The 13,383-nt window shown below is 36.6% G+C and overlaps 1 protein-coding gene across 2 annotated transcripts in view; it reads left to right on the forward strand.

Moving 5' to 3' along the window:
• Positions 1 to 13,383, forward strand: part of LOC122825189 (nesprin-2) — a 79,704-nt gene that overhangs the window by 48,471 nt on the left and 17,850 nt on the right. For both annotated transcript variants that reach the window (XM_044106375.1, XM_044106376.1), the window contains 6 exons: positions 2,046 to 2,274; positions 2,364 to 2,561; positions 4,663 to 4,773; positions 6,095 to 6,250; positions 9,611 to 9,769; positions 10,643 to 10,809. In XM_044106375.1, the coding sequence (XP_043962310.1) occupies positions 2,046 to 2,274; positions 2,364 to 2,561; positions 4,663 to 4,773; positions 6,095 to 6,250; positions 9,611 to 9,769; positions 10,643 to 10,809 (1,020 nt within the window). The remainder of the gene's footprint in view (positions 1 to 2,045; positions 2,275 to 2,363; positions 2,562 to 4,662; positions 4,774 to 6,094; positions 6,251 to 9,610; positions 9,770 to 10,642; positions 10,810 to 13,383) is intronic.

Genomic DNA, 13,383 nt, shown 5'->3' on the forward strand with positions numbered 1-13,383 from the left:
CTCACAACATCAAGTTAAAATAAATACTTATTTTACTTTACAATGATTTAAATTCTTGTTTCAAATTGAAAGAACAAAGTTTCTGACTTTATAATGAATTTTATTAAATTTTGCTGAGAAACATTTAGTGTGAACAGAACATTATTCTCAAGCTTTGCATTAAAATAAAAATTTTCCTTAATGAAACACCAATCAAATCAATGTAACACACTTCCATCTCAGGATATAAAATCAAGCTGCTAAGCATTCTGGGAAATAGCTCCCACTTCTGTCTTTTTCTTCTCTCAGTTTTTTTAAGTGCTAACCTAAAATCTCTAGATTATTCAAACTTTGGAGTTTTGACAAAATTAATAAAAAGTTAACACGACTTTATCTTTCACAAACTCACATATTTAGCTTCAAAATCTAAAACTCGGCTGGTAAATGTACCGGAATGGAACATTTTAACTGCCATTCTGGAAAGTCAAAATGTAGTTTTATCTAGTCAAGATGCATTTTTAGATATCTAGAATGTTATTACAGAGAGTCAGATGAAACTGAATTTATGTTAAAACGGCTTGCCATAATGGGTCGGTTTCTAAACTAGCTGTGTCCAACTTTTGTAAATATCACCGTCTAAGAGCCTCAACCAGGTGTGTTAAGTTTACAGACAAATTGGCCATGAATAAACTGACAAAAACTGATTTGAAAACACTTTCAGTCGCTCTGTTTGAAACTCCCAGCCGTCACTTCCGACGTCCATCATGGCGCCTCGAATGATTAAGTGACGCATCGGTGCGTTTCCAGTCGTTTTCTTGGTGAAGATGGTTTTATTAGCAAATATTTTTGGACAGATCTGTAATCTTCCCATGGTCATCCAGTGAGGAAGGATCTTGCTTTGAGCTCCAGAGACAGTCAGTCCAGTCTTGTCCAGATGTACTGCCTTTTCCTTGACGTGCACTGACAGATTTTTGGTTTTGACTAAAAAGAAGAAGGTACTCTGCATACAGAAGGGCTTTAAAATCTGCAGAACCATCTGAGGTCAGAGGTATTTGCAACCGGCTGACTGATTACTTGTTCTTCTTTCCGCATGGGTACAAAAACTGATTACTGGAGTCAGAACTCCTGCTTGTTGGTCTGAAACCAAATTCTCATTACACTCAATGACAAGCAGATATTATTTAATGTCATGTTTTTGTGCGTTTACTTCTGGATTCATTGATATTTTTGAGTTTTTGGAAAAGGTTAAGGAATCTGTTGTAAATCATACTAGAGTTTCAATTCAGAAAAGGCTTGATTTCTGTATAAAAGCTTGATATTTAAAGCTGCAAAGTTTTATAATAAAGTGCAATTTACAGTTGAATTATTTTTCAGAGACGCACAAATTTATTTTTCATCTCATTAAAGTTAAATCAGATTAAACTTTTCTTGAGTCAGGTTAGTTAGAAAGACCAAAATTACTATTGCTAAACATCAGAAAACTTACAATATTTTCTATTTTCTTTTTGAATATTTATTATTCCCAGTGGCTCAATTGATTATTGAAGAGTGTAATTGAAATAAAGGTTGACTCATATTTTATACATTAAAGTCATTGAAACTGGGGGGAATTTTTTTGTGTAAAATTTGAATTTTGATATTTCCAAACATACAATTTTGTTGTGTAATATTTTACCTTGTCCCTGCGGTAGCATGTGGAATACTATCACAAGACATTATTAATAACAGTAATAAATAATATCATATAATAGTGAATTGTGAAAGTTTGAAAACTTACCTTGAAAAGTGCTTGAATTTTACTGTGGCAAAAGTGTAGAAACCCTGTGAAAACAGTTTTTTCTGCTCTTATTATTTTGTCGTTTTATTTTATGATCATTCATTTAGGATCTGTTTCTTTCTCAGTGGCCCTTTTTTGTTCTCTTTCCATTAGAAGCATGTTTACTATATTCCTGCTTTTATCATTTTAATTTTGTGCAATACCAAGTTTTATGAATTCGTGTTGATTTCAGGTTTTTCTCCAAGTAAAGCTGACAAACCTAAACTTTTTTTTCGTATTTCTTGCTCAGATCTGAGCTCACGGTTCAAGTGGCGCGTCTCAAGCGGAGCTGGACCGATTCTGTGGCTCTCGCTGCACACAACTGGACCTCAACAAAGGAGCATCTGCAGCAGTGGAGAATTTACCAACGCGGTTTGAAATCTCTGAAGAAGCTGTTTAGAGAGGTGGACTCTCTCCTGCCCCCTAGTGGACCGGATCTTTACACGGTGCAGCAGCTGCAGAACTTAAACGTTTATGAGGTCAGTGCACTTTGTTGCAGTTCAATATCAAATGTATTGTTTTAATAATTTCATATGCTAATTAAATTTTCCTGTTTTTGTTTTTAAAGCTTATTGAAGAATCTGTAGGTCTGCACTCCTCTGTCTTCGCCCGGACTGTTGAAGCTGGGAAACATTTGTGTGAAATCGTTACAGAGTCAGAGAGTCGGACCCAACTGCAGTCAGAGCTTCAGGATTTACAGAAAGTCTGGGAGCGAACCACCTTACTGCAAAGAAAAAATAAAGATCTGCTCAATATCACTGTCCAGGTAACATGCTGTGCTTTTTATCTGCAACGTTTTCACAGCTGATGTTTACAAAATGGGATGTACTCAAATCAAAACACGGAAAATAGTTTCAAAGTTTCATTTTTAATATTTGTTTTTGTACACTGATTGATTTTTCTTCCCGTTAAAAAGGAGTTTTACTTTCCACTGTTGCCACATGCATGCTTAGTTTGAGAGATTTTTGCAATGTTAACAACTAAATGCAAATACAAAATACCAATATTCTGAGATTCTATCTTTAAGAATCAAAAATCTGCACTTTCTCCTTGAGGAATCACTTATCTATATCTTTAAAGTATTAAAGAAAAGACTACATGTATTTAATAGCAGGGAGTTTTAAAGTGTTACATTTTCACGGTTAGCAATGCAGAAATATCAGTTTTCATGATTCTGTTTTTAAGAATCTTAACTGAGATTTAAAAATCTGGAAAAGAATAAAACAGCGATAAAAATCCATTAAAATGCTTTTCTTCCCTTTTTAATATTAAAAAATTTTGAGAAGTGAGAATTTAAATCAGGTGAGGTAAATTTTATTTCAGGAGTTTGGGGTAAAACATATTTACAGACAAGCATTTTTTTTTATCTTAAATGCTAAATGTTGGCTCAATTGCTGCTCTAACTGTGTTATTGTTTCAGCAAATGGCCTTTTTAAAAAAAAAATCTGTATGTCCCAGTTAACGATTAATTGATTACTAAATTAGTAGATGATTATTTCAATAATCGATTAATCGAGATTGGAGTCAGTGTTAGTTTTGTAACAGATTTAATGCATAGCCTGCAGGTTTTAGAACAACAAAATGTGAAAAGAAAATTGTGCTGTAGTGGGGATTGTGTGACCTTAATCCAGGACATGATCTCACACACACACACACACACACACACACATGCACACACACGCACACACACACAGGCTGCACAGCCCTGATCTCCTGCCAAGGGAGATCAAATCTCTTCCTGATCCACATCCTGGAACAGCTGGTTACCAGTGTCATTCCATCACAGCGACGCAGCATTGTGCTGGGAGACGCTCATCAGCATAAATCTAGAACAAGGGTGTTCAAAGTGGGGCACAGGGGCCGTTTGTGGCCGCTGGAGTGATCTTGTGGGCCCCCATGACAACAATTCAAAAATAGATTGGGACAAAGCCATGTCTTTTAAATTAAAATCTACTCATAAAATTAAATTGAGTGATCATCTTTTCCAAGCCTTCTGGTTTTCTGTTGTCATGGTAACTAGGACCACAGCTACTCATTGCTCTGAAGTACATCTTGGTTTCCCCTTAAATCTGCTTTAATTTGCTGTATTCAAACATTTTGAAATGAACACTTGCTTCATTTGAAAGCAGGAAGGCTGACCTGGATCTTGTTTTTATTCAGAACAGACAAATTATTTTTCCAGTTTTCTTCAAAGTTGAGAAATTAGCAAGGAAAATGTGCAGAAACAATTTGAATTTTTTTTTCTCTACGATCCCGTTGCTACACAAAAGAAATCCGATTACTTCATTTATTCAATCAAAAAGATTGATACTTAGTTGTTATTAAGTAGGTAAAAGAAATCACAATGGTTTTGGTGATTTTAGTTTTTAAATTGATATTTTGTTTGTACTTTTGAGCTGATGATTTTGGCCAACATGACATAAAATTTGTTCACCCCTGATCTAGATCGTTCCTCTTTCTTCATACAAGACGAAGCTCCATGATCTTGTTTAGATAACTTTAATCCAAGCATAGCTTACTTTTGCTGATATCTAGTTAAATCTTCATAATTTGTGATCAATTTCACCCGAATATCTGCAGATTCTTAGTGGCAGTGATCAGAAATCTTTTTTGCTTTTACTACTTTGACCAAATGCAAAAAATAATCTGGGAAACAAGGCCGACTCATCAGACCTCTGGCTCTGTTCTTCTTATATAATCCCTGCAGATAAACAGGTTGTGACTTCCTGTTCGGTGTTCTGTTTGTATTTGAAAAAAAGAATCTTTTTTTTCTCCCATAGTTTCGTTTTCTACCTGTTGGACACATTTATTTAAACATTGTAAAATCAATGCGTTGACGAGCATTTTTGCAATGTTTTGCTTCACAGACGTGGTCTGAGAGTCAGGAAGCAACAAGCAGCATCTCCTCTGGACTGGAGGAAGTTGACAATCTGCTTGCAGAACGACCGGCGGGCTCAGAGGAGGAGGCGCACATCCAGGTGAACAACTGACTCCACTTGACTTTTTTAATAGAAAACTAATTGAAAGCATTATATCTTTTTCCTCCTACTTCACAATTGTTTGCTGCTTCATGATCTATCACATAAAATCCCAATAAAAAAAGAATATTTTAGAATGTGCGGTAGGTATGAAATTGATATTTGACTCATTTGTCTTTTTAAACTCAATATAATAATGTGACACAACAAAGTAACCTCTCTAAATTTCACAGAATGTAATAAACAAATCATTGGAGAGTAACTTGGAGAGTCTTTTATGTACAAGGGGAAAATTTTACCAGGAGGTTTTTCTGCAGAAAACGAATTAATAAAAGAAAAACTTCTCAGAATTAACGTGTGGCTTTGACATGTTGCAAAGCCACACCTCAAAATTTCAACATTTGTGTCTCATTTTCCTGAATCCATTTGTCGTATCTACATTTTCTGAATTTCCAAATAATAATTTTAGAGGAGAACTATCATGCAAAATTCACTATTTGCACATTTTTGTACTTTCATTTGCTTCTAAAAACCGGCCAAGCGCTCAAAAAAACCACCCAGCTGTTTATTGAGCAAAAATTAATAATTTTTAGTGTCTGGAAAATTAGATGATTGAAAATCCATCCAAATGTAACACCACAAATCAGCAGGCACTGCCCTGTTACCTAGCAACCCAGGCAAAGCCTGTCCCATCACCTAGCAAACCATGTGGACCTCCAGCATGTTTGGTCAGTTGGTTTTACCTCTTAAAGTGCTGTATAATGGCTGCTGGAAGTATTTTGTTGTTGACTTACCATCCAGAAACCACCTGCTGCATTCTTGTTGGTTGTGCAGGAGGCTCCACTTCTGCTATTCAAAGACGTACAGTTACATAATTGCGCATCTGTTTTCTGTCTTCTTCACGTGCGAGTGTAAAAATTAAGTTGGGTTCATGGCCAGCAGCCACTGCTATGGCTTTAAAGTGACAAGATGCCCTGAAACAGAACAAAATAGGCATTACAGAGACTAAAATTATTATCAAAGAATAATTTTGTGAAAAAATATTTAATGAACATGTAGATCTATGCTAAAGGAAGCTAGCAGGTCACTTTTAATTTATGAGAAGTTCCCCACTACACAGCCTTCCAGCTAGCCCCCCTTCCTTTTATTTAACGCACTGATGCTTTCACTCCCCTCCCCCTGTACATCCCTTCTACCCTCCCCCTGTCCCGTCCACAGCCCTTTAATCTGGACAGTCGGGGCAAACCCAAGCGAGAGGTAAAGCAGCAGCTTGCATGGCCGCCTGCTGACCGTGCTGCATGTTTCTGTGTGTGTTATGCAGGAGGCTGAGGTCTCTCTGCAGCGTTTGGCCGGCGGACTGAGGGAACTGGCCACCATGAAGACAGACCTGTCCCAGTACGTGGTGGCCAGTGACTCGGCGCTGCTGGAGCAGCAGCTGGAAATGCTCCACGCTCAATGGGAAGAGCTGTGCACCAAGGTGAGAACCAAACTAAAAGTTTTTACTAACAGTTTGAGGTGGGTGAAGACAAACTTGGAGGGAAGAAGTTTCTGGTTTCTTGATGGCCGCACAAAGGCAGAAGAACACACACACACACACACACACACACGTTGGTCGCACTGATTTCTTTGATGAAAGAGACGAAGTGTGCTGGTTCTTGGAGGGAAACCAGCAGCTTACTTTTTAACAGTTTAGCTTCTGTAAAGGATCCAGTTTCTCCTTGCAGGTACAGTTAATATTAATTATAAACATAAACCTCCCTCATTGTGTCAGCATGTGAGAATATTTACTCCCTGATTCAAGCTGTTCATCATTCTTGCTTGCTAACTTTGTGATTAGAATATTATTTTTGGTAACTCCACACATTCCTACACGTTTGGTCTTTAGAACCCAATGGTTAGTTAGCATGTTAGCATGTTGTAAGGCTACTATAAGGTAATTCATGCTAGTGCTAATTGGGCTTTCAGTTAGCGAAGCTGCTTGCACCTGCTCTCCTGTTGGCAAAAGGTTTTCAGATTCAGCAGCAGGAAATGTTTTCAGTGTGCATTTCTTCTTTCTGATAGTGAATTGATTTGAGTTTTTTTGGCTTTGCATGTGAATATAAATTTGTAAAATGCGTATTTTTGGTCAAAATACCCAAAAGTAGTGGGAAGTAACAACTTACATTTATCTGAGCAAAAAAAAAAAATTGTAGGACTATTTTTACTTTGCTGTACGTTACTTTTATTTGAGTAATTTTACTATGAAGTATTTCTACTCTTAAGTAAAATTCCGGTATTTTCTTTTTTGTTTACAGAGAAATCATAAAAAGTTTTATTTATGGTTTTGGTTTAGTTTGTGTTCATTGATTGTTTTTCGTTTTATTTTGGAAATTCAAACAAAATGAAAGTTAATGAAACTCATCATTAAGACGGCAGACTTGCATTATTGAGCCATTATCATATTAGTTGATTGGTAAAATGTGTTATAGTTTGTAATTATCTTGTTTATGTAAATAATTTTAATTTTAAAATATCAACATTTCGACTTATTTTTATATTTGGGTCCATCTGATTATGTAATTTTTAAATATTAAGTGATTTAATCTGATCAGTTCTCAGTACTTTAGTAGCTTTTTTGCCAAATGATTTTTTTATTCTAGAACACAGGTTTCAAACTCGAGGGCCGTGGGCCAAATTTGGCCCGCCATAATTTTTTATGTGAGCCTCTAGATTCTTGACTAACCCCTAAATATCATGTTATCAATCAAATCAATGCAGTTTTTATCAGTTTACTTCCAAATGATATCAATCAGTTCCTCCAGTTTCTTGAGAATTATTGTGGAAATTTACACAATCAACAAATCCACACATTTCTTTATGCTAATACATAATTGGGAGTTTATTGCAGATTTTTCTCAAAATTTGTCAAAAACTTCTTACTTGTACTGAACAGCTGCCTCAGCTTTTATTGATGTCAGATTATAGTTCATAATCTGTACAGCGAGTAATAAAAAGTCACATTTACCGTCATAAATATTGCAAATATTTCCGAATAATTACCAGAAACACTTTGATTTTTATTGCAAAAAATCAAAAAAAGAATCATGAAATCCTGGAGGGACTGAAAAGATGTCCAATAATATTTAATTTTAAGAATTTATTGATATTTTAGCAGTTTGTGAACAGCTTTTATCTGCACATTCTTGCACAACCAGCCCTTTAAAAGCATTGATGATCTGGATTTGGCCCAAAACAAAAATGAGTTTGACACTCCTGGCGCTTACTTTTTACTTTTACTTATGTGAAAATATGTTGAAATAGTGCAAATGTTTGTCTAAAAGAGTGATGTGTTCAAACATTTCAATCTTTTTTTTTTTTATTCCCCAAACTGTTGAGCTTCAGTTTGTGAAGTTGTGCTACTTATTAAGTCACCAGCTTATTAAAAGCAAACAGTTCATCGTGTTTCTTCATGACATACAGGGATGAGTCTGCGGTTAACAGGTTGCAGGTTTTGTAGGTGGGGGTTTGGTGAGCAGATGGCCTGGCCGGCCTCAGGGAGGTGCAGGGACTTGCTCTATTGTTCCCACGGCGACACTCAGTCCTCACAGGGTGACCGCAGCGCTCAATGCATCCCCGATTCTTCACACTGCAGCGGGACCATCTGCGTCTGTGCATTCATACCAAAGCAGGACTCTTTTTAATAGCATGAGTGTTGATGATCAGTCAAACAGAGCAGCTCTAATCATAAGCCCTGAAACATCTAAAAGATCATCTGCCCCCTCCGCGGGTCGTAATGGGCTGTTCTGCTGGTATTAAGCTGTCATTAGAAAAATGGACCTTGTTAATTTGAGCGAATAGCTGCACTCTCCTTCAGCTGTTTACTAAATCTACTGAGTATGTGAGCACATTTAATATTCTGATTCTTGGTTATTTTTTTGCAGCTCAATGCTTGGATTTCTAATGCTTTGTCTGTGCATTATATTTGGGTCACTTTGTTTCCTGAATGCATACCAATGTCCTGCTGCAGACTCAAATTCATCGAGGGCTTTGGCACCGCTCCTTTCACCATGAGTTAATGGTGTAACTAGTACAGGACTAACTGTACTAGTTAATTTATCTGTACTAGTTAGTCCTGCAATAAAACTTTGGGGGAAATAAATGAAAAATACCGTATTTTATGATGTGATTTTCCTGTTGTAAAGAGAGTGTCTGCAGCTCTGGAAACATGAAGAGCCGTCTGCACCAAACCCATTGAAAACCTCCCAGTTATTCCACCAAATATTGATTCATGAACTCTTCCTGAGTGAAAACATCAGTATTGTTGTTTCTAAGTTAATATGAAATTGTTTTATTTGCATTATTTGAGGTCTAAAAGGGCTGCTTTTTTTTCTATTTTCACCATTTTTCATTTTCTGCAAATAAAAACTAAATTTTTGCTTGGAAAATCAGAGAAATGTTGCATTAGTCCATAGAATAAAAGAACAATGTTCATTTTACTCAAACGCATACGTATAAAAAGTAAAATCGGAAAAGCTGATCATTTTAAATGGTGAATGAATTTTTTCCAGAGCTGTAGGATTGTTAATCCTGGTGCACTCTAAAACTCACCCAGTTATCTTTAATGAGTTGAATCCAGTTTTTAAATTTTAAAATAATTTCTTTTGAGTGTTTTTAGGTGTTTATGACCATTAACAAACAAAAAAGATGGAAAAATTTGTATTTTATTTATATTATCCAGTGTAGAAAAATAAAAAGATTCTTGACTTTCTTTGTAAGAAACAATTTTTTTTATTTAAAGCTGACATTTAACAAACTGCTTACCAAACACTAAATGTCGTCATTATTGTGTTTCCTCCAGGTGTCGTTACGCAGACAGGAAATAGCCGACCGCCTGAATGCCTGGACCATTTTCAATGATAAAAACAAGGAGTTCTGTGATTGGCTGACTCAGATGGAGAACAAGGTGTGTCACAGCGCAGATCTGAGCATCGAGGAAATGGTGGAGAAACTAAAAAAGGTATGAAGTCAGAGCAATTTTCAACAAAAGAACCTCAGAAATGAGACAGAAACCTTGAATTTGATTTTGATATCTTCATTAAAAACACATGAAGCCAAGTTGCAGGTAAATTGCAGAATATGCTGAAAGGAACTTTAACAACTTTTATCCCTTAAAAGTTTTGTTTGTTTTTTTGTTTGCAATGTGAAATTTATTGAGGTACTCCTGAAAAGTTGACCTGGTTTTGTAAAATGTAAAACACAATCAGTTCTAAATGTATATACTGTTTATTATAATGTAGTTTTGTTGCAGGTCTGATAAGTTTCTCTGTTGCAGCTGAAGAAAAGCACTGCAAAAACACAAAATCTCACCAAGTATTTTTGTTCTGATTTCTGGTGCAAACATCTTAGTAAACTTGAAATAAAACAAAATTAACTTCAAAGTAACTTTCTAGCAAAATATAGGAGCTTGTGTTTAGTAAATAATTCCTTAATATTGATGTAAAAGTACGAGTTTCCATTGGCGGCGTTACCTAGCAACGCCAGCCGTTGCCTAGCAACCCAGATCTAGTTCCACTGGCAGATTAACAAGATCATTTTCCCATGTTACAGGTTAATTTATCTGGCAATACCATAACTTTTTCATCAATATTAAGAAATGATTGACTTTAAACAAGCCTCTGCATCTTACTGAAAAGTTACTTTTAGCATAGTTTACCTTATTTCAAGTGTAGGAACATTTTTGTACTAGAAACTAGACCATAAGCCGCATGGTTCAAAGCGTGAGGGAAAAAAGCAGTGGCTTATAGTACGAAAAATACAGTGTGTACCTATTTTAAACCTGTCTGCATCAACATGGTGTTCATGTAGCTGTGTGGTCGTCATGTGTCCACAGGACTGCATGGAGGAAATCAACCTGTTCAGTGAGAACAAGAGCCACCTGAAGCAGCTGGGAGAGCAGTTGCTGTTCGCCAGCGACCAGGCCAAGCAGACCCAGGTGCGCGGCTCGCTACAGGAAGTCAATCAGCGATGGAACAACCTCTTTCAGCACATCGAAGCCAGGTGAGAGCCGTTGCAGCATCTGCTCAGCGGGAGTTTGGGTGTTCATATCAACTAAGCACTTCCCAAAACACTCTTTATGCCGTTCTGTGAGCACTTTGCAGAGATAAATAGTAAGACGCTGGCAGGGTTGCAAGTCAAATTGTGTTTGTGTGGCGACATGAATCAGACTCTTAAGTACCGCTCTCAAAATTTACATCGTTATCCTTTCAGGGCAAAGCCACTCTGCTGCAAAAAGCATAATTAAGTTCTGTGAAGCTTTAACTAGATTCTTGGAAGTAAACAATAGCTTCTCAGGGTTTCCATCCACCTGCTGTTGTGAGCCGTGCCTGGCAGCTGTCGGGAAAAATGGCCTCTCATGTATGGACTGCAGAGGTTAAGCTGCTGCGTTGTTAAACTGTTGCTGCCCCCCAGTCAAACAGATGGGCAATCCTGTGGACGAGCAGGAGATACAAACCCCACAGCTTCCCCCTCTGGCAGAAGAAGGGGGAAGTTTGGGCCGTCGAGGGCTCAGACAGGACCATATGTCCCCTGGTGCGCCCTGATCGGGCCCACTTCCTGTAGCCCAGGGGTGTCCAACTCATTTTGGGCCAAATCAAGATCATGAATAGTGCCAGAATGTATTGATAAAACCTGTTCACAAACTGATAAAATATCAATGAATTCTTAAAACTAAATAATATTATTGAGCGTCTTTTCAGTCCCTCCAGGTTTTTGTGATTTTTTTCAATAAAAATCAACGCGTTTCTAATTTGGAAATATTTGGGATATTTGCACTTATTTATGATGGTAAATGTGACTTTTTATTACTATACATGTACAAATCATGGACTATAATCTGATATCAATTCAAGCTGAGGCAGCTGTTTAGTACAAGAAAGAAAGTTTTTGACAATTTTTGAGTAAAATCTGCAATAAACTCCCAATTATGTATTGGTGCAAATAAATGCAGGGATTTGTTGATTTTGCATGAATTTCCACGATAATTGTCAAGAAACTGGAGGAACTGATATCATTTGGCAGCAAACAGATAAAAACTGCATTGATTTGATTGTTAACATAATATTTAAGCTCACTTAGTGTTTAGTCGAGAGTCAAGAGGGCTGCATAAAAACATATGGCGGGCCGGGTTTGGCCCCCGGGCCTCGAATTTGACACGTAACCCATCAGTGGGAGAGCACAAAGTGAACAAAATTGGTGCCAAATGTTTGTGCAGCAAGAAGTTTCATTTGTGCCGCTATCATTTTAAAGATGGTGATAACTGATTTGATGTCAATCAAACCATCACCAACATGCATTTTATATCCAGTTTGTTTGATTTTGGTTGATGTCCTACAGAATAAATTTTTAGATTTGATCTAAAAAGTTAGAACCACGAAAACAAACCTTTTGCTTCATCAATATTGTTTTCGGTAAAGAGAAGAAAATTCTCGAATTTTATAGTTGTGGAAGCAATTAATCGATCGATTTATGATTAATTGTCTATTAAAATTAGTTCCAATTAACTAATAGACCTTATTCAGTGTTGCAGTTTGGCCCAGCAGGGGGCGCCGGCGGGCATCTGTTAGCAGAGCCGTTATATAGAAACAAAGATGGCTGAGATTTACAAGAACCTGAAAGAGAAACGGGCCAAACAAGAGGCCCGTTTTGAAACATAAACACTCAACAAGTTTTTAAGTTTCCACCTTAACGACGCCCATTCAGCCGTGATGGAGCCCAGATTTAATGTTTCGCCAAGAGGAACAGACGCTACTTCTGTATAAACGCTTTTCTGTTTGTTCATAGGAATTAAATGTTTCACTTTTTATTTTAAACGGTTCCTGTTTAAACTTTATATTTTATAAAGTTTAATAATGTGAGAAAACCACAATGTCCTGTTTATTCAGTCATACAGCTAATGTTTTCTTAAATTAACCATTTATAGAAAGATTTTGTTATGGAAATACAGTTGATACAAGAAAAAACTTTGGTTTTTAAGAAAATGGCTGCTTATAAATGAATTGTTAGTCGATCGATAAGATCAATCAACTTTAATTGAACTCATTAATCAAGTTGTGGCAGTAAAATTGAGCTCATCTTTCAATCAAACCAAAGAAATGATTCTGAAACAAGAATCACTTCATAATCAACTTTTTCAAGTTGGTTAGTGAGTAAAATCCTAATTTAAAAGCTGCTTCTTAAAGTATTTATGAAAAAAAAAAATCAAAAACAGACCAATATGTTTTCAATGCACTGTATGTTTTAATACTGAAAATAAAGTCCTTTCAGTCACATCAGCGTGGTTTATTATGGTAATAACCCTGCAATGCTGAAGGACCGCCTGGTAAATTTGCAGCTAAAGTTGGCAAACGATCCTACTTGAGGGAGAAGAAAGAAATAAGATTTGTTTCCATGACTCTTTTTAATTATACTGTCTGTAGTTAATTTCCGTGCAAGCAATATAAATTGAACAAAGCAGATTTTTGCTGAACAGCTCCATAAATACAGTGAGAGGAATAAATGTCAGCCGGAGTTTTATCTCTCTGTAACTTCGGGCCCTCCTTTGGTCAGCTGCACTTTGTTATCTCGGCTCCCAAG

Source organism: Gambusia affinis, linkage group LG22 (genome assembly GCF_019740435.1).
Source record: "Gambusia affinis linkage group LG22, SWU_Gaff_1.0, whole genome shotgun sequence".
Lineage (NCBI taxonomy): Eukaryota > Metazoa > Chordata > Actinopteri > Cyprinodontiformes > Poeciliidae > Gambusia > Gambusia affinis.